General features: G+C 38.2%; 3 protein-coding genes across 4 annotated transcripts in view; all 3 read left to right on the forward strand.

The window, feature by feature from the left end:
• Positions 1-22,436, forward strand: part of LOC107217405 (regulating synaptic membrane exocytosis protein 1) — a 1,749,170-nt gene that overhangs the window by 9,960 nt on the left and 1,716,774 nt on the right. The window lies entirely within an intron of this gene.
• LOC124295523 lies at positions 13,611-14,507 on the forward strand. The gene is made up of 2 exons (XM_046745898.1): positions 13,611-13,837; positions 14,228-14,507. Exons 1-2 carry the CDS (start codon positions 13,790-13,792, stop codon positions 14,504-14,506), a joined length of 327 nt encoding a protein of 108 aa, XP_046601854.1. The 5' UTR covers positions 13,611-13,789; the 3' UTR covers position 14,507.
• LOC124295542 lies at positions 14,518-17,438 on the forward strand (the record flags this gene model as incomplete). The annotated part of the gene is made up of 2 exons (XM_046745956.1): positions 14,518-15,494; positions 17,306-17,438. A coding segment is annotated over one exon (972 nt), but the record flags the coding sequence as incomplete, so codon positions are not given.

Raw genomic sequence — 22,436 nt, forward strand, 5'->3', positions numbered from 1 at the left:
GGTTATTTATCTCACTTTGTGGCCCCCAGATCGGCGTTGTGATCGAGGGATGAATAATCAACGATTACAAGTGATGAATTCTTATGAATGAAAGTAGTTAATATAAATGATAGTATGATATAATTATTATGAATGATATATGTATGGAGACTAGAGGCAAAGAGTATCATCTCCGTTTCCTATTTTCAGCCGTTATCATTGAAATTTATAGTTCACTTATCAAGTTATGAAATACTTGTATCGCTTGCGTTTCAATTAATTCAGGCGGTGACCTAACCGAATAAACCACCAAGCTTGATTGAACCCCAAGCGGGGCTATAACTTAAATATTAGAAAAAAATGTAAACAAATTATCTATATCAATCTCGTTTATTTTAAGAAAAAAAAATATAAATTTCATGTGTATGTACGAATAATAAATCTACGAAGGTAATAATTGAAATAAACGTATGTTGTTTAAAGAAACCGCACATGGTTAAACCATCTTTTTTTTTTAACGTCACAGCGTTTCACGCGTATGTAAGACCGTGAGTATGACGCACGCGCTGATTTTAGGTTATATGCTTCATTTCAAACATAATTTCGCTGGCACATTTTCATCCCTACCCCACGTACATCCCTAGATAGCAGCGCCGCGACATGGCTATTTTAAATACTAAAAACCACCGACAACAAGAGAACCACGCCACTCTGTAGAAAATTGGCTTCGTTGCCAGACCTGTATGTAAGACCGTGGTTGCAGCAGAGGTGAAAGTATGACACGGGTACACACCGAAAGGTCGACAGTCACGTGAAATAAATCATGCAGTGGCGAGGGACGAAGAGGAAAATGAGAAATACTGAATGAAAATAAAAGCGTTCAACGAAGGAGAAATCACAACATCGACTGGTTAACCTTTTTTTTTGTCTGCAACTCCCGCAATACCAAGCGACCGATTTACATACCGTCGGCTGAGAACAACATCCTATTTCAGAATTTAGTTCAACAAAACCTCATCTCAGATTTTGGTTCAATGAAACCCCATCTGAGAATTTGTTTCAAAAACGTCGTATATTCTCGAAGATCACTTTGGACATACAATGCTATTCAACGAAATTCGGAGATGGAGTTTTCTTGAACCAACATGTAAGATGAGGTTTTGTTGCACTAAATTCTGAAATAGGACGTTCTTGTTCTCACAATCAGCCGATGATATAACGTTATACGAGATTGTGTACAATCTGCAGCTTGTTTTAACTTCAAAATTTGTACTACCCGGAACTATATGTAATCAAACCCGCGGATTTGCGGCTAGTATGTGCGTATACATAGGTGTCAGATCGATTGGCGTTATTACCGACCGGAACGAAAAAATTACTAACTCCGCGTTCTCTGACGCCTATATCATAGCATGTTTCGTATGCATATTAGGGTGTTTCCCCTAAGGAATTTTCTTTGACTTAAGAGAAAGATTCTATCACAAGATGAGCATTCTACGCTATGTGAATGATCACGCTCATATAATTTTTTACTGAATTTTTGGAGAATGAAATTGAATTTTTCTTTTGCTCGCTTTGATTAAAGTATCAGGCTATGACGTAAAGACTTGTAATATTGAGTTTCCAGTTGACATTTGCGAAGTGTATCCAACGATTTTTGCATTATTAATTCAATTTCATAAGACGGTTATAATTTATTATGAACTTTTCATTCAAAAAAATAAGATTCCTATTCGATGTATTGTTATCTTATGGATCGTAATCTTTTTGTTGAAAATAAATTTTGGACGGAAATAATAATGAAAATGCTATAACCGGTTTCTTTATAATTTGAAATAAAAACATGCAAAAAACAAAGAGAGAAATTAAGTGTGTGCGAGCTTCCACATAACATAGAACGCTTATCTTTTAACAGAACCTCTCTTTTGATCTTTCTTTTTGAAAAACTTTTTAGGGGATGCCTCTGTGGAACACCCGGAATTATTTTTGTTCTGACAAACCTTTATGTATGGTACGTCTGGGTTGAAAGACTCCCGTGCAACGTTGCTGTCATGCAATTAGTAACACTTCACAGAAAAATATACTTCAACAATCTTTCTTTAATTTATTATTGTTACGTCTTGAAAATTCAACGTATACTGCACTACTATTAAATACAGATCCGAGTGTGATCCTTTGAAACGCTTTAGTGAGCCACACTATAAGACCAGCTTGAATGTTCGAATTTAAGTTACAGGTAAAAATACTGTCCGGATGAGCTACTACAGATTTAATACTTCATAGAGGAACAGCTGTTTGAGGTTAGCAGATTAAGCCATTGGATCTTAATAGTTCTTGCGTTCCTATTATCTTTACTACATCAAATTCAAGAATGCACCACAGTCGTATCATTTAATCGAAACCCTTACTTTATTTACGCAACAATTTATATGAATTCCACTACTACAGTAAAACGACTGTTCAAGATTGACAGAAAATTGAGCAGTCGATTAACTCTGACATCAAATCTAAATAGTACTCCGGTTCAAGGGGGCTTGTAAGTTAGAAATCGATACTTTTCCCACATATTCTACGAACATTCTCATACAATTCTTAACATACTTTTTGCAAAATATTGCCCCCAAAGCTCGTATGTATTTTCCCAGAATCTTATTTGTCAATTTAATTACCCGGTGGTAGCACAATAACCCTTTAATACAGGCTGGGATGCTCAGCGTCCCACCTTTTTTTTGCAGCTTTCTATTTATTGAACTACTTTTTTCGCGAAAACTACTGAGTTTTCTGTTTCCACATGGTTTTTAAAATATTTATAAGTTTCAAAAAAGTATCAAATTTATTTATTTATTTATTGCAAAAATAGTATATTTAAACGAATGGTCGAAATTCGTACTTTTACCCGAAAAAAAAGATTTTTCTGCTAGTCTACCATGGAAATCCAAATGCCAATTTTTACGCAAATTCAATACAGACCAAAATGTTTTACAGAATTTTTTCAATATTTTGCTTTCTGTTTTTGTTTGTCCACCATATTGGATCAGTCATTTGAAATTTTCGAATTTTGTATTCAGATTCGTAATCAACGACCCCAAAAGCACATATATGCAAAATTTCAAGTGAATTGCTAGTGAGGACAAATTTATGTATGAAAGGGTTAAAATATTCGGACACAGCTTACATTGAGGTTTGCCCACTTTTTGTAATCAGTTGTTTTGTTGATACTAGTCGCATGTGGGGCACTGCTATTGCATTAAAGTTATGGAGCGCCAAGCCGAAATTCAGTTCTTGTAAAGCTGAACTCGACCGTCAAAACTAATTACAGTAGTGCTCAAAAGTATTTCGATAATATGAAATTCGTTATTCTTTTGATCCGTAATTCTTCTTATCTTTCTCTATTTTAACATTATTTTCCAACGAGGGAGAGTTAAATTTCTACAATTATGTAGAACATCGAATTTCTTTCAATAAGAAATATCAACGATGCTTTTATTTTATATTTGTATTTAATCAAGCCAGTTACTATCTTTGTCAAAATAATTGTGAGCGCTATTGTATATCGCATTGCCACATATGGATATGATAGCCGGTCATTGATCATGAGGATACAGGTCGTCTGAAGATATGTACTGTACTAGCCTTCGAGGATAAGAAATGCCGCGAAATCACTAAGAACATTGAATTAAGGGGATGCTACATTTAGTCAACACCACCTGCCCTAGATGTCTTCTATTTCGGCTATTATCAGATGCTATGCATCGAGATACAATAAAGGGCATAGGATCCGCATTCTTGATGCAATTCTGAACAAAAAACTTCAACGCTATCCGTAATGACTGACGATAGCATCCACTTAAGGCTGTGCATCAATCCAGTTGAAATTTAGAAAGACTAGTTTCACGCCTTGGATGTGGGTCCGATTAAATTTTCCTTCTAAATATCTATGTGTTCATTTAGTGCAACGGAAGAGCGCTTTGCTTCAAACATTGTGAAAATTGGTGAATAATGATTGTATTCCAACACTTTGTTATTGTACATAAACTAAAACCGCCCACGCGCTGAGGGACCCGCAAGATACATGGATGCACTGTAGGTATGCTCACGCCTAGCATATCTGTAGCTTATTTGTTCGTAAATAAACTGTCCTAATAGAGTAATTATCAACTGATTTTAACCATTTTTCAACCGAAGCACTCTTCCGTTAAACTAAATGAACACATGTATTTGAGGAAAATTTAATCGGACCCATGTTTTAGGCGTGAAGCTTTTAGCTCTGATAATTCCCGATTGGACTAATGCACTGCAGCCTTGACGTTACTAAGTGTCCAAGTAAAAATCAAGTTATAAGAAGATGCAACTGGATAGTACTGTTCACCTCACAATGAAATAACTTATAAGCCTGCTGTATCGAAAGAATGATAGTGATTTTATCGAAAAACTCCATCGAGATCAAAAACAACTTGAGTTCATTTCAGTGTGCGAAATATGTTGAGATATTCTAGTTATAACACGCTGTATTCTAGCCAGTCTCATGTATTCGTTTGTGCTGACGGTACCTACAATTTTCATATTCAATCCATTTATTTAAATAAATCTAATTTGTCAATGATATTGTTGGTTCATATTGTGAGTTGAATACTTCCAGCAAAGCATGAATTTTTTATTGAATAAAAGCTTGTAGCTAGAATTGAAGACTCTACTTTAAAGATTTTATAAACTTAAATAGACATTTTAGGTATAAATACCTAAGATAATACATTTAAAAAAGTTTTTACCGAACAGACGTAAACTGAGTGAGAAAAAATCATTCTGAGGATAATTAAACTTTTTATTGGGTTAGTATTCATAAATCGATAACAATGATCAACAGTGGTTTTATTGCCCTTGATATTTGCATGGTCTCAGACAGATTTAATGTCAACGACTCTAGGAGTAGGCGCAGTTTGTTGTATACTCGTACTTTCATACATAAACCAAAAAAGCAATATTTAGATAAAAATTTTTACTTTTTTTCAATATTTTTGATATTTTTGATTCATGTTCATCAAAAGAATACTATTGATGGCTTTATTTATACTTAATTCATTCAGATTGTGAAAAATATGGAAAATTTAATACCTTTCAGAAAGTTCTTTTATAAGATTTTCTTTCATAGGATTTTTGGGAACTATGTCTTTGTAAAGTCCAGCGGTAACCTACCGTCACATGACTACCCCACCGACTCTGATATCGCTTAACCATTACTGTCAAATCCCGGTGAAAGCGTTAACATCTACCTTCCATCTTTATTTGCAAAACCTTCCGAAATCATCCTGCCCTTACAATACTACAAAAACATAAAAACCAGAGACAATCTAACATAATTATAATTTTATTAATAAATTCAATGTTCTTAAATGCGGAAATTTACGGAAAAAATTAGAACAAAAAAAAAAGTTTTTTCTTTTTGTCGGGCTGTATGATTAATATATTCCGTAACGGCTTGTATCATTCTACTTTACGCAACTTTTCGCTGCGTTTTCCGAATCCGCCAGGAGATACAATCCATTTAATAACCGGGTGGACGTATAATATTGTGCCAACGCACGATGGTAGCATGAGACGAAGTATACGTATACCCTGAAAGTGGGTGTCTTTTTTTTACGACTTTCGTAACTCACCTAACGAACTCGAACGCAAAGTGACTGGGGGCGCAGGCGGGTAAATAGGGGTAAATATGCGGACTGTAGAGGAGAGTATAAGCAGCATAGTTTCGGACACCTGTAGCTATATTGATCGGGCGTCGTTGACGGCGTCGCCGTCGCTGCTCCCATCACCTGCGCCGCTGCCGCCGCTAACCGGTACCCTGTCACCTCGACCCATCCCTGAAATTTTTTTTCACCCCTGACGCCCCAACTTCCAAAGGCAGAAGGCGGATCGTGTGTTCGGCACGTTTTTCTCCTCCGCGGTGATCCGGCGCTCCGCCTGCAACCTGTCGAATACTCCGCCACCGCACGTATTCCTCACACGGCGTGGAGTTACGTATATAAGCCACGATACCTACCGCCGTCTTAAAAAGCGTTAACAATGTTTTTTGAAGTGGCGCCTGTGTCGAGTACGAGGAATAATCCGAATTCTCTTATATCTTGTCACCCATACGTTATTATCATTCAACATTTCATCATCCTCATGCTAGTTACAAAACGTCAGCTGATAAATATGTTGTATTCAAGAAATACTCCGCCCGTTTCCATTAACTTATATATTGTACAGGTGGGATCGAATTGTGTCAATATGACGACATGAAAATTTAAGATCATCTACCAAGTCGGAACAGTGCTCCCGGAAAATTATGGTTGGTATTGCTTCGCCTCAGATTTTATTTCGGCTTTAAAATTATTTCCATTGATCAACGGTTACCAAACGCCATTTATCCTTGTTGTAAATGATGGTAAGAATCGCTTATCTACTATCACACCGTACAGGGTAATTTATTCAATACTGGCCGTAAGTGATATGCCGTTGTGAAATTTTGTAGTAGAATAAGCTGTGATATCGCACAAGAATTGGTTGATGTGTGTGAGATGCCACAGAGCCATTCGTCAAACATAAAATTTCGTAGCCGCGCAGCCCTCGTTACTAGTGTAACGAATTTCTTGTTTTGCCAAGCCAAGTACTAAAAACGCATCATAGGGAAGGACATCTTAAAATAATATGAATGGTTAGACAGATAAAAATTGGCCAGGATTCGTGATGGAAGATGAAATAAAATAAAATAATAATAAATACTTAAAAATAACGCTTCTTTTTTGAAGGTGTCGTACGACAAAAGTAAATGTTTTTCCGTTCTATTGATTCGTCAGTCCTTATATAATGTTTATTTTAATCAATCTGATCATTGGTGTCAGAATTTCGTTACTTTCCCAACAGGGTTCGCAAATGTTACACAAGAAAAACAAATAAATAAATAATTAAAATTCTGTCTCGAGTCTTATACGGTCATTACATAGATGTTGATGATTTGACGAATACTGACCGACTGACCATTCTCGCAGCCTCACGATGATCGACACCACACGTATATATGTAAACGTATACGTGTGATGTTCAGACTCTTACAATAGGGATGGACACAGCCCGAAGCAGTTTTACAATGAATGCATTACTATGCAAATTATCGTTCGGTTTCAGAAGATTATTTGAAATATTGGAAATTTACTAAATCAGCCAAAAAATATCGTCATATTCAGGGGAACCTTCGATAAGATTATCGTCAAAAATGACTGAAAAATTGATTTTCAGTTGTTTACGGAAAAATGTTCTTTAAACAGTGCCCCACCTGGGAAAAATTTGACATTGCTGAAATATTTTTACAACGTATTTTTTCGCCCGATAAAGAAATGTTTGAACTTATGACTGTCGTAATGAATCCGTTTTTGGAAGTTTTCAAGATCCAACTTTGGATTCGTGACCAGCGATCCAAAAACCAATTGAATAACAATCTTTGCCGAAGTCCGTTGATTCGTCCATTATTGTTTGAAAGAAAAGAGCGCGACGTTAACGGGCTACCTGTGCGCCGTCATCGGTCAATAAGATTGCGGATAACTCTCCCACCATTTATTTTGACGTATACTCTAACCGTCTAGGTATTAAAATATCTATGGTTTGACAGTTGTCCCGCGCGAATCTGTTTGCCAAGCTATTTTTCGAACGATAGATTTGACAAACTGTGATATATTTTTCTTATGGTTTAAACTACTCCGACGTGAATTTTGAAGAGATCTGCCTCTCAAAACGAATCGAATCAGCACTTGCTCGACGTTGAATGCTACAGGTCCGGTCACGAAATGCGTGAAAATCACACGAATCCACGAACCAATAACTCTTCGACAAGGCCACCCTTCGAAATAAACAAGCAAGTATTTGATGGAATGATCGGCGTTGGAGTGGGGTACTCAAATATGGAAAAACTCTGTACCGTAATGGGTATGAAAGCCATGAGTGTCAGTAGCTGCAAAAGTCACGTGGATCAGTTGACTGCGGCGACTGAGAAGTTAGAAGCGAGAGTTTTCGAGAAAGCTAGAAAAACTGTTAGTAAAGCGCATGAAGTAATAGATCCTTCAATGAAGAGTGGGGTAGTATTTGATGTCGCAGTATCTTATGACGATACGTGGTACAAACGAGACGTTACATCGTTATATGGAGTAGGAACAGTCATTGACATCCTTACTGGTTGGCGATCGATTACCAGGTACTCTCAACGTTCTGCCAGGTGAGTGTGGTTGTCGCAGCCCAACTATATGCTACTTCGCCTGATTTTGCAATGTGACAAAATGATCACAAATCGGAGTGCAGGAAAAACTACAGTAGCGACCGCAGTTGCTGAGTTTAATATGGAAGCGCTCGATGTGCAAAATGCAAAGATGTCAGTGATGCCCGAGAAGATGGCAGATAATGCACAAAAGATAAGCCAGTAACGAAATTCCAGACGAAAGCATAGGCTGAATGTGAAGCAACGATGGAGTGCAAGGAAGCTAGACGAACAAGGAAGACAAGCAAGGGCAGAAGGGACAACGTATGGTGCCGGGGAATTCTAACGGTTTCTTCACAGGACTAATTTGCAAGCAGTCAGCCCCAAAGTTAAATGCAGGTGCGTTAGAAGAAGCGGAATGAGAAGAGGGTTAACCTAAGAACAGACACGCAGAAGCCAATTTGATACAAACTGGCACCGCGAAATGGAATTAAAGATCAATCAAAGCAGCGGTAGCCACTGACAAGCGACACATGATTTATCAATATTATTACTTACATTCTGATATGAATTTTGAACTCAATTCAAATAAATGGAATTAAAAACAAAATTACTGAATAATGAATTTTTTCCTTTTCGACCCAATTTTGTATGGTCCAAATCGATGTTAAAGTCAACTAAGCCTAAGTGCCTTATCTCTACGGTAAATTCTCATGCATACTTCATATTTGCTTCTTAGAAGGCCATGAAACGGTATTCATTTAATCGCATTTTTTTCAGAACTATGTTATCAGGTGTTCAAAAAATTCCTTGCGCATTAGGTTTCATTCAATCATTTTGCCCTTTCGCAGATATATTCTTAGGCATATTATCTTGAAATTGCTGCAGGCAGTTTTAGCTCCGGTCAATATAACTCATTTCCCAGCCTATAAGATACCAAAAATTGCAGCAAAAAAAAAAAAGAATCCAAACTTTTGAAATAATATTTTCAATCACTTAAAAATCTCTAATCGAAAATTCCCTGCTACAATTTTTAGTCTGTGGTATTAAGTGTATCCACAAAAAATTTCAACCTTTTACAATGAAATCTAATGCGCAAGGGATGTTTCGAAGTAATCTTAGAAAAAATGCATAACATTGGAATTAATAACACTATTGAGCTGAATTTTGAATCAGATTCTAATTTTGGGATTTTAAATAAATGGTCCAAATTGCAATGAAATTGATCAAAAAATACGGAGCTTGTTTTTTCACTGCAGTGTCCCCTTAGGAACAAATGCATGCATGTTTGTCACTTTATTAGCGTGAGAGCCAATAACTCACGTATTTCTGGAGTGGATTGTTTTGAAACTGAGTGGAAAGAATTCATCAACACGTAATTCAATAAACGCACCATGAATTGATGCAAGCATGAAACAGTCATCAAGATGCACGAGATGCGCTAAAGCATTTAGAGGTGAATTAAACGTCAAGGACTGTTATCGTGGTGGTAATTTGATGAAAATATTCATTTGTAATCATACGGCAAAAGTAGTGGGTAATAGTAAGTCATGTAATCAAGTTATAAAGTTAACTTAATAATATAAAATGATTTAAATTGGAGTAAACGACATAAAAAGAACGGAAAAATCTAATTCAACGAGTAATATTAAATTGTCACAGAAAAGTGCGGAGTAGTGAGGTAATTAGTGAATAGCGTGCGTAATATTTTATTTTACAATTTGCGGTCGTGAGATGAAAAATTCTGCGTATTGCGTTTCTATACTATATGAAATGTACTGTAGAATTGGCGGAAAAATATATCCTTACAATATTTACGACACATCATAGAAGACATAGTTCCGTCTTCTTCCGTTTTCACGTAATAGAAAAATGTGATGTTCATTTTGTTGTGCGAATTAATGTTTTGTTAAACCTCAGCCGATAATTACGGCGGTACCCTCTCTGTACCGTAATTTGTCGTCGTGCAATTACCATAAGAAAGCTCCACACGCTCATATCATAGATTTAAGATCGATATCGATCTAGATACAGTTACCATCTCAGTGTGCAATGGTCTTGCCCCGACAATCTGCATACAACATACCATCCGTTATTTCGCAACGGAGTCAAGAGTCAACCATAGTGATGTCCTAATTTTTCTGACATTACCACATGTGCACACGTACGAGTGAATTTCGCGGGATGAATTTTCGAATACGAGAGATTATTTTTTGAATGTTCTGTGGTGAAATGTTTTCGTATTCAAGGTTGTTACGGGTGATATAGCAGCGACAGTTCATATTTAAATCGAAAGTAACGGAAGAAATAATTATAAAATATTCCGTTGACAGCTGAAACACGTATTCACATATTCGCAACGTCACGTGGCTGCTGCTGACACGATTACGGTGGCATTTCGGTTGTGTAACGATTCAAGGGATTTAGATACCACTGGAATTTATTTCATCCACAAGAAAACAGCAGCGCGAATAGGTTAATTGCAATTCTGTTGTTGGTCACACTCCATACACTGATATTTTACCCCACGAAAATTCAGTGCTTTAAGATTGCCACTATTAACTCTTAGACTCGGCGCGACAGTGCTGAGCTGGCAAGGCCGCGCCACAGTCGAGCGAAAATTTCCGTGGGCCCCGATCTCTGTACACGCTCACCTATACACAGCTCGTGTGATACACTACCCGTGTACACTACACACGCATACAACTTGATTGAGTTGAGGCACTATAAGCAGCCGCGAACGTTGAAAAATGTCGATCAATTCTTTGACTTGTGACCGATATGAAGATTCGGTGCTAAACATGCGATTCAGGTAAGTATTCGAACAAAACATGTGAAACTATCTATATTTATTATGATTTGGTAGATCATCGCAATAGCCATATTGAATGCATATAAATTTTGGAAAACTGAGGATAACGATACGAAATGTACGCGTATAACCTAAAATTTATCATTGTCTACCTCTGACGAAAATATCTCTACCAAGGCATAATTGGAAAGCGATAATGAGATTCCTTGACGAATTACTTTGAATTACATTATTCGTTGCTCTGCTTTAGATTTGAAATAGAATGTTACTGTCGGACTTTCCGTCAAATGTTGGCAATATTTATTTTAGCCATGTTGATTGATTTCTTGACCTTATGTTGAAATTATGCGTAGAGTTTTCGGGTGTTGAAGATCAATAAAGTAAAGAACAAATTTGACGTTCAGGCTGTAAGTGGGGGCCCTCTTCAAAAAACTACAATATAATAATTAAATACGATAGCATAAAAGTTATGACTAAATATTTTACTACAAAAAAATAAAAAAAAAGGAAATCGAAGAATTTTTTTCAATGGTAGCAAGCATTTGAAATGTAAGTAACGATTGATCACCTTGAATTATGATGTGAAGGTTAACAATACCGTGTCATTATTTAGATGATGACCGTGCAACTACTTTAAATTCAGATTGTTGTAATGGATAATACCTTGGCTGTGGAAACCTAATTTAAATCTTGCCGTTGCTGCAGTTCAGTTTTTACCTCTGGTTGAAAAAGTTTCACCTCATCATGAGGTTTATCAAGTAATTGAACTTGAGTCTTGTTTGATGATTTTTTTTTTGTAGAAGAATATTTAGTCATAACTTATATGTTCTAGTTTTCTGAGGAGGACTCTTACTCACGATGGAAACGTCAAAGTTTTTAACTTTATTGACCTTCGATATTGAGAAACTCTACACATATATTTCAGTTCCAATATTGCGAAAACAAAAATTGAATCGTTAAATATGTTAGCTAGTGGAGGAAAAACTTAAGGTAATTGCATTTATAGTTTATAGGGCATTCCACGCGAATTCGACCTGGGTTTTAACCATGACCTCTCAGATTTGGCGGGTGATTTTTTCTATGATTCTTCTCACTTTGAAAGGTACTCTGTTCTTTTTTTTTTTTTATTTTTTCGTCTCAATTTGAATTTTCTACAATTTTAAGAATCGATTTTATCGACCCACTAAAATTAAAAATTTGAAAAACTTGTGAAAAATTCTGCGTCAGATATCAAAATTTTTAAGTTTGGACCCGTACTGGGCCGATTTTCCCTTCTTACTGTTTACAAGCTTTTTTTGAAAGAATACGTTAAAAAAATTAGAAGCCTAAGTCATTTTACGATGGATGGTTGCTGAAACATTTGTGTGTCATATGGGATTTTTAAAAATTTTTTCAGATTATTCGGAACCATTTTACCATTTACTATTTTTTTTTTACTAGCAAAATAAAGAAGAAAACATATCTCTTGCAAAGATCGAAATTTTAAAAAAAAAATATATATGTGTGATATAGTATAAAATAATATGTATATGGTGTGATATATGAAAATGTTTCAGCAACCATTTATAGTAAAATAACTCTTGCTAGTAATTTTTTTGTCGTGTTTTTGTCGGTAAAAGTTTGTAAACAATAAGAAGGAAAAACCAGTTCACTCCGGGTCCAAGGTTGAAAATTTCGATATCTGACACAAGATGTTTCAGAATCTTTTCAAATTTTTAATTTTGGTCGACTGATAAAATCGATTCTTAAAATTGTAGAAAATTCAAATTAAGACGAAAAAATAAAACAAAATAAAAGAACAGAGTACCTTTCAAAGTTAGAACAATCATAGAAAAAATCGCGCGCCAAATCTAAGCGGCCAAAGGTAAAATCCAGGTCAACTTGGCGTGGAATGTCCCTTGTACATCTCTAATCGGAAAATTGAATTTTATGAATACTAATAATCAAATCAACATTTGTGAAGTAATATTCCGAAAGAAATTGAAGAAAAAGTTGTGCTAGTTTTGACCGAGCTTGGATGATGTGACAGGATCTTTAAAGCGATTACACAACTTAATCGGCATGCCGAGAGTTTGCTGTACAATGTCACCAGTAACACTGTCGAAAGCTACAATGCTATCGTTATTATGACTAGAAAATGTAGTACGCAACGTAACATTACACTATCGCGTATAACAGTCGTGCTTCCTCAGAAGCGTAATGAAGATTTGTTGTTAATTTTCTAGGTGAGGTACCTTGATCTTTGAAAGACTCTGCTGTGCCAGGTATAGACTGAACATAATTAAGATCTGCAGCTTATTGGCTTGATGGCTACAGCACGGCCTGAAAGTTCGAACGACACAAAAGAAATTCGGTAAGGACTTCAAAAAAGCACTGAGTTAAAAATGCACGAAATTGTACGAGGTGAATACAGCGAGACAACTTTGAGGGAGTCCAGAATGTGTACAGTAACAGCTCGAAAGTAGTGTGATGTAGGACGACTACAGCCCAAAAGGTAATTGTATTTCGCGCCTCTTCCTCTAGATCATCTTGTAGTACCCCCACTCCACGCCAGTGTTACCACATGTTTACAGTAAAACTAGAAACTTTTGGTCTCCTCCGTTGGTCTATCTGTCTGGACTATCATTCTTCATCTTTGTGCCGGTGAAACCACATGTGCCTTTTATAGGTTTTTTACAAATTGTTAATCATGGACAAGAAAAGATACCGAGGTTATTCAGACGAGGAAGAAGACAAGGAGAATCGAATGGAGAAGCGACTGAGGCGACTGGAGGATGCGATTTTGGAAATACGAGACAATAAGCGTCACAAGAAGAGACGTCGTAAGTTTATGTTTCCTTTATGTTCCAGAATATTCGATAGGATGCATCGGCATGCCTCTGGCCTATATGGCAGAGATTGGCGTTCGACGGTCACTCGTTTAGGCACTAACCTATATCGAGGAGTTATTACTCAGACCGGGCAAATGTTTCGAGGCCACCCGTGTAGGCTCTAACCTACACGGAGGAGAGTTTCTCAAGGCGCATGACTCGAGGCACCCTATAGGCCCTAACCTATAAAGGGGAGTTGAACTCGGCCAAAACATGCCCGACGTCATTGCTAAACGTTCTAACCAGGGGGCAGAAAACAATAAATGAAAACCTATAGGTCCAGACGCATACCTGACAACCACGGAATAACGTCGTCATTATTGTTTTTACTTTCGTTGATAGGACGTCACCGAAGCTCAAGGTCCTCATCGGCAGAGGCCAATTGGCGACGGCGTAGCAGAGGAAAAAGCAGAGGAAGAAGCCAATTTCGAAGAAGCTCTTCGAAAGGATCCAGCGTGTATGACGAATCGATACAGCGAGAACTCTCTTACAGCCCTTCAGAGCAATTTGTCGATCAGACCGCTGCGCAGGTTGGGAGCTTGTCAAGCTCATCCGCAGAGGGACAAGTGGTCCATCATACTGCTACGCAGGCAGTTTTGGGACAAGATCCTCCTGCGATAAACAAAATAACCCATCAGACTGTCACGGTTACACAGTCAGGGGCTCCGCAGAGGTCCAGCGCAGCTGACTTGCTGGTCCAGCAGACTGCGCAGAGTTCTGTTGTGACAGAACCAGTGATTCAGGCTAGCGCTCTACACCTGAATCCTTCTCAGAGTCACAGCGTAGCTGGCGAGGAAACACTGTCAACCCAGGCAGCGATCTGTGAGGGTTCACTCGACCCCGCGATCCTAGAGATCTTAGGGAGACGCTTCTTGGAGGATCGAGTTCTGGCAGAAGCAATTCCTAAGGACTTAGTTGTTCGTTTGGAAGAAATCCTAAAGACGGGTTTGCCCACAGAGGACAGAGTCTCTCTCATAAAAAAGCACCCTCCGCCGTCCAATTGCGTCATCATCGATCCACCGAGAGTCAATCCCGAGGTTCAGGCGTCTTTACATGGGTCGGTTGTAAAGAGAGACGAGAGGATTCACGCAAAGCAGTCGAAGATCACGGCGTGTCTCGCCGCAATCGTAAAGGTTTTCTCGAAAGTTCTAGAGGGCGGAGCTGAAAAATTACTCATTCTCGAGCTATTGGGCGACGCTTCGAGACTGTTAGCTGACCTCCTCCACGACGAGTCGATCATAAGGAAAAGCCTGATCCTCGCGAACTTAAACGTGTCGTGTAAGGAGACCTTGAACGCTACTGTCCCAGATGAATGGCTGTTCGGACAACAATTGGAGGAGAAATTAAAGGCGGCGAAAGCACTTGAGAGCTCGCGCAAGGAGCTGAAAGCTCCTCAAAAGCCACAGGGACAGAAGAATTCAAAAAACTCGACAGCCCCGCCGCGTCGTCCTCAGAACAACCAGAGATTTGCTACGACGTCAGGCGGGAGAAAGGAGCCGAGGAATCAAGGATATTCGTCATTCCGCCGAGACAACCACAAGAACGGGACCAACTGGAAAATCAATCAGAAGTCCGAGCGGAGCAACAACCGGAAGCGTTATTAGAACCAGTAAGTTCGACTGTCGGAAGACTTAGATTCTTTAGACAAGAATGGGAACAGCTAACGCGTAACCCGTTAATATTATCGTGGATAGAGGGCTACAAGATACCCTTTGAGTCTCAGCCATGTCAGTCTACCTTTCCGAGGGGAATCTTCGATTCCAAAAAAGAAAGGGGGGCGATGGCCGATATAGTAGCGAAGCTGCAACGGAAGGGTGCTATTCGCCAGTGCGACAGCACTCACGGCGAATTTCTTTCTGGCATTTTCCGGGTACCGAAGCCGGATGGTGGTTCTCGATTTATTCTGAATCTAAAGCAGTTGAATGAGTTCATTCAGACGGAACACTTCAAATTGGAAGATCGAAAGACCGTTATAAATCTCTTGAGCAGGGGTTGTTTTATGGCAAAAATTGACTTGAAAGATGCCTATTACTCGATTTCAATTGCTGAATCTAACCGAAAATTTTTAAGATTTCAATTCGAGGGTCAGCTTTATGAGTTTACGTGTATGCCCTTCGGGCTCGCCACAGCGCCATATGTTTTTACTAAACTGCTAAAGCCTGTAATGACCGATCTGAGGCGACAAGGGTATTTTTCGGTCATCTACATCGACGACCTTTTGCTCGTCGGTAGGTCTTTTGAGGAATGTCAAGCGAACGTTCGAGTCACGTGCTCGCGTTTGCAGAAATTGGGATTTACAATTAATGACGAAAAATGTCAGCTAATTCCGACAAACAAATGTAAATATATCGGGTTTTGGTTTGATTCGCTAAGTATGACTATCGAGCTTCCAAGGGAGAAAAGATTAAGAGTCAAACAATGGGTTTTAAAATATAGCCGTATTCAACGTTGTAAAATTCGCGAGTTTTCAGAATTTGTCGGTAGCGTTGTCTCGTGTTGTCCAGCGGTTAGATATGGCCTGGGTCACACAAAGGCATTCGAGAGAGCACGATACCTTGCCTTGGAGCAAAATAAGGGAAATTACGACGGTTATATGACCTTGTCTCAGGATCTTCATTCGGATCTGAAATGGTGGGACAGAGTTATCCTCTCCACAAAAAATTCAATTAAAGCTCCTCAATATTGTCGGGAAATCTTTACCGACGCGTCGTTATCAGGTTGGGGCGTTGCTTGTGGAAGCGAGAGATCTCACGGATTCTGGAGTAAAGAAGAAAGGGAAAATCATATTAATATACTAGAACTCAAGACGGCTCTTTTCGGGTTGAAATGTTTCGCCGATAACTTGAGAAACTGCGATATCCTCTTGCGGGTGGATAACACCACAGCTGTGGCGTATATTAATAGAATGGGTGGCGTCCGTTTTAAAGAATTAAACCGTCTAGCTCGTTCGTTATGGGACTGGTGCGAGACAAGGGGAATTTGGGTCTTCGCGTCCTTTATTAGTACGAAGGAGAATACGGAGGCGGATTTCGAATCACGTCGGCTTGAACCCGAAACCGAATTCGAGCTGTCAAACGCAGCGTTTCATTCGATAGTCCAGAAATTCGGGAGACCCGAGATCGATCTTTTTGCGAGTCGAATAAATTCGAAATGTAAAAAATATGTCTCTTGGCTACGCGACCCGAACTGTACAGCCGTAGATGCTTTTACTATATCGTGGGAAACGATTTTTTTCTACGCATTTCCACCATTTATAGTCATTCCGCGAGTCCTGAGAAAAATTAGAGACGAAAACGCAACGGGTATTCTTGTAGTCCCTGACTGGCCAGGACAAGCTTGGTATCCACTCTTTCGGGCCCTCTGTGTTAGTGAGCCGCTGATTTTTAAGCCTAACTCGAAATTATTACTTTCCGCGAACAGGGAACCTCATCCGTTATGGCAGCAGACTACCCTGGTGGCCGCAATATTATCAGGAAAGCCTTCGAGATAAGGAACGTCCCCGAGGAATCCTTCGAGTTGATGCTGGCCTCGCTCCGCAATTCATCGATGAAGCAATACGACGGCGCGTTGAGGAAATGGTGGTCTTTTTGCTCAGACAGGAACGTCAGCCCTTTCGATAATTCGATTGAAAACGTGTTACTATTACTAACCAACGAATATAACAAGGGAGCATCTTACGGATCCCTAAATTGTTTAAGATCGGCGTTAGCCTTAATTTTGGGACCTCACGTGGGGCAAGACCCTAGAGTAAAAAGACTGTTTAAGGGAGTGTCTGAGTTGCGTCCTCCGAAACCCAAGTACGACGAAACGTGGGACCCTAAGATTGTCCTGGATTATGCGGCCAGTCTAATGCCTAACGAAGAGATCTCGCTCAATAACCTCTCGCTAAAAGTTGTCACCCTACTCGCACTAGTCACGGGTCAACGAATGCAGACTCTTTCATTAATTAAGATACCGAATATTCAGAACCTGGGTGAAAAGATACAGATTAAAGTTCCGGATAAAGTAAAGACTTCGGGGCCCAACAGAAGACAACCTTTGCTAAATGTACCATTCTACGAGAAAGATAATAGTATATGCGCTGCAACAGCTTTGGTGGCATATCTTAAGCGGACACAGGATCTCAGGGGCGCCGAACAAGCATTATTTGTTGCAATCAAGAAACCATACGGGGCGGTTTCAGCCCAGACCTTGAGTCGGTGGGTAAAAAGTATGTTAGAACAGAGTGGCGTGGACACAAATATTTTTTCGGCGCATAGCACTCGACATGCTTCGACGTCGGCGGCGGATAAGAAAGGAGTAAATATAGACTGCATAAGGAAAGCGGCAGGTTGGACCTCAGCCTCTCAGACCTTTGCGAGATTCTATAACTTACCTGTGTGTAACGATAAGGACGCTTTTGCCAAAGCAGTTTTAGATAAATAAGAAGTTTTCATTTGTTCGAATAGCTATTTTTTGTTTTGGTTGTAGTTGTACTACACTTTTGGGTTGTTTGTTACTTGAGAATATATTCATGTTCAACAATTCACCGTGTTTTGGTGCCGTAATGATCTTTAAACATCTACAAGATGATCTAGAGGAAGAGGCGCGAAATACAATTGAATGATTAAACGAACTTACCTGTAAGTGAAGTTCTATCATAATTGTATGTAGCGCCTCTTCCGAATAGATCAGTCCCACCCATAGGTAACCCAACTCTGTGTACACAGAGGTAAACCCAAAATATTACGGCAAATACTTTGAAGAAATGATAGTCCAGACAGATAGACCAACGGAGGAGACCAAAAGTTTCTAGTTTTACTGTAAACATGTGGTAACACTGGCGTGGAGTGGGGGTACTACAAGATGATCTATTCGGAAGAGGCGCTACATACAATTATGATAGAACTTCACTTACAGGTAAGTTCGTTTAATCATTCAATACTCTGCACGTATGGAAATGGGACAAAGATGATATGGAGTTCGTATACAGATATTTGAGATCATTCTGGATGATGGGGAGGCATAGCACAACGTACGACATGAGTTGCACATGATTTTCTGAATCTCATTTTCTTAAATTACAATTGATACGAGATATTGGAAAGCAATTTTCGAAGTAACCGTTTCTTATTTTACAGGACCTCTGATGTTGAACCGTTCGGTACACGCTTGATTTTGAGAGCCTCATCAAGTTGACAGTACAAGAAGCAAAACATGTAGCATTGTTGAGTATAATTATGAAAGTAGTCCTTGAAATTGTCATTTTTGAATTTGAACCAGCTCTGCACCCGCTAGACCGGTTCCGAAAAAATTATAAAAAATTGGTAGAAAATTTCAGTGTTCTAGTTCAACTAGAAGAGGCGCCTGCGAGCATAAATTCATTTTGAGCTTCGAAGTTTTAGGCAGAACCGATAATAATTATAATTACTGACTATGGAAAATCGATGTGAAAAAATGAAATACTACATCAGCATTTTGAACATTGTACGGGGAAATGAAGAAAGAATCATAGCCTCGTAGATTGTCACTCCTAAAACAATTATATTGATCAGAGCCCAAATTCCTTGCAGCAATTTCAAGATAAGATGCACAAGTATATACTTTTCAACGCACAAAATATTTTCATGAAACCTAATGCGCAAGGAAAATCTTGAATACCTGAAAATATATTTATCCGATGAACGCGATTGACTGAATTCAGCTTCATTACCTTCTAAGAAGCAAACATGGAGTATGCACAGAATGAGTTATTTACTGTAGAGTTGAGACACGTTGCCTTATTGTTAGTTGACTTGTAAACATTGATTTAGACGACATGAAATTGGAGCAAGAGGAAAAAACTCCATAATTAAATGATTTTCTTTTTTCTAATTCCATTTATTTGATTGAGTTCAAAATTCATCTCAGAATGTAAGTAATAATATTTGTTAGAATATGTGAAACATATATATGTGCACGCCTTATAATTCACTCATGCATATGTATGTATACACTATACATAGGCTTGTGTGATGAGCGTTGGTGTGCGTGTACGTCTATGTATGTTCGATCTCTCCCCTTTGTTCAGTAGTCTAGAGAGAGAGCTCTAGTTGGAAGTACACTCTGCTATCATACAAATATACTGTCTTTACTAAAAAAACATAATTATATACTTGCGTATACAGGGTGTCCCTAAATTGAGGGACACGGACCAGCCAGCGTGATACCTGACTAAAATGCAACCGAGAATTTCTTTACCGGAAGGTCGTCCGACGCATAGTTTTTGAATTATAAGCGATAGCGTTAAGCCAATCAGAATGCACCATTTCATCTGGATTTGCCGCCACGGAAATTGCTGTTTTGTTCGTCTGGGTGAATTATTATTATTCGGTTACAAAGTAAATATCGGCACCACCCCTCTCTCGCTGTTGTACCCCTTCTCGAGCGCTGACCTCGGTATTGTTGCCGCGGCACACGCTGCCGGCCGCACACCTACGGACGCACACTCGTGTGTGTGAAACATAAGCGAATGCCCAGCTACACAATACTACGAAACACACATCTACGAGTGAAAACAAAAATAAATCTCCAAACAAATCAGCGGATTTAAGATTTAATGTTACAAAACACTTCCAATCATCGATGTATGCATAAAACTAGAAATTTTAGACGATTGATATGCCGTTAGGGTTCATAATTAGTCATTTAATCAATCTGAATTATGCTTTCCGAACATTTTCTGTGTCTTTGCAACATAACTTTTCCACTAGTTTGAAATTCATCATTGACATACGATTCTTCAATCATGCGAGGAAACAACAACTCGCTGAATTGACGTGTCAATAGGTTTGTAAATCAATTACAATTCACCTGAGTTAACACAAAATAACTGAATAAATGAGAATTCACTGAATCACTAAAAATGATAACTGAAATCATGAGAATTATTTGAGATATAACTGAATTAGGAAGAGTTGTGATAAGTCAAGTCACTTTGAATAACTTTAGATTCGTGCCAAAATTTTATGTTTAGAGAGAAAAATAATTAAATTCAAATAAAAAAGTAATTTTAAATCAAGAAGAAGAAAATTTCCGAATACCTGGATTCAAATGAAGCAATTTGAATTTAATAAATCTATCCGAATTTAAGGAAAAATAATAATTATTATTTGGACCAGAAAAATGAAGTCGAATTACATGAATAAATTCAATTAATTCAACTCAAAAAAATATGGTGTCATTCAAATTCCCAGTTATTTCCTCGTCGATTCAATGTGGGTCTGGAGTGGCAAGTAACGTTCAAATTGTTGAGATCAATGCTAGTGATGGCCACTTATCTGAGAATAATCGATGTATCGATTAATCGATTTCAACAAAATAATCGGACACGGCTCGATTGAATTGGTAAAAATTAATCGATTTGGTAAATTTCTGCGTGTAGTCTTAATATCAGAAGAGATATTTTGATAATTCATAGTCTTATTCAAAATATTTTGGTCCAAATAATAATTATTATTCTTCCTTAAATTCGGATGGATTTATTAAATTCAAATTGCTTCATTTGAATTCAGGTATTCGGAAATTTCCTTCTTCTTGATTTAAAATTACTTTTTTATTTGAATTTAATTATTTTTCTCTCTAAACATAAAATTTTGGCACGAATCTAAAGTTATTCAAAGTAACTTGACTTATCACAACTCTTCCTAATTCAGTTATATCTCAAATAATTCTCATGATTTCAGTTATCATTTTTAGTGATTCGGTGAATTCTCATTTATTCAGTTATTTTGTGTTAACTCAGGTGAATTGTAATTGATTTACAAACCTATTGACACGTCAATTCAGCGAGTTGTTGTTTCCTCGCATTATTGAAGAATCGTATGTCAATGATGAATTTCAAACTAGTGGAAAAGTTATGTTGCAAAGACACAGAAAATGTTCGGAAAGCATAATTCAGATTGATTAAATGACTAATTATGAACCCTAACGGCATATCAATCGTCTAAAATCTCTAGTTTTATGCATACATCGATGATTGGAAGTGTTTTATAACATTAAATCTTAAATCGGCTGATTTATTTCGAGATTTATTTTTATTTTCACTCGTAGATGTGTGTTTCGTAGTATTGTGTAGCTGGGCATTCTCTTATGTTTCACACACACGAGTGTGCGTCCGTGGGTGTGCGGCCGGCAGCGTGTGCCGCGGCAACAATACCGAGGTCAGCGCTCGAGAAGGGGTACAACAGCGAGAGAGGGGTGGTGCCGATATTTACTTTGTAACCGAATAATAATAATTCACCCAGACGAACAAAACAGCAATTTCCGTGGCGGCAAATCCAGATGAAATGGTGCATTCTGATTGGCTTAACGCTATCGCTTATAATTCAAAAACTATGCGTCGGACGACCTTCCGGTAAAGAAATTCTCGGTTGCATTTTAGTCAGGTATCACGCTGGCTGGTCCGTGTCCCTCAATTTAGGGACACCCTGTATAGTCTATTTTATCTCCCAAACATCAACAATATTGATAAATCATATTTTGCTCGTCAGTGCCTATCGCTGTTATGATCGATATTTAATTCCACTCCTCG

Source organism: Neodiprion lecontei, chromosome 7 (assembly GCF_021901455.1).
Source record: "Neodiprion lecontei isolate iyNeoLeco1 chromosome 7, iyNeoLeco1.1, whole genome shotgun sequence".
Lineage (NCBI taxonomy): Eukaryota > Metazoa > Arthropoda > Insecta > Hymenoptera > Diprionidae > Neodiprion > Neodiprion lecontei.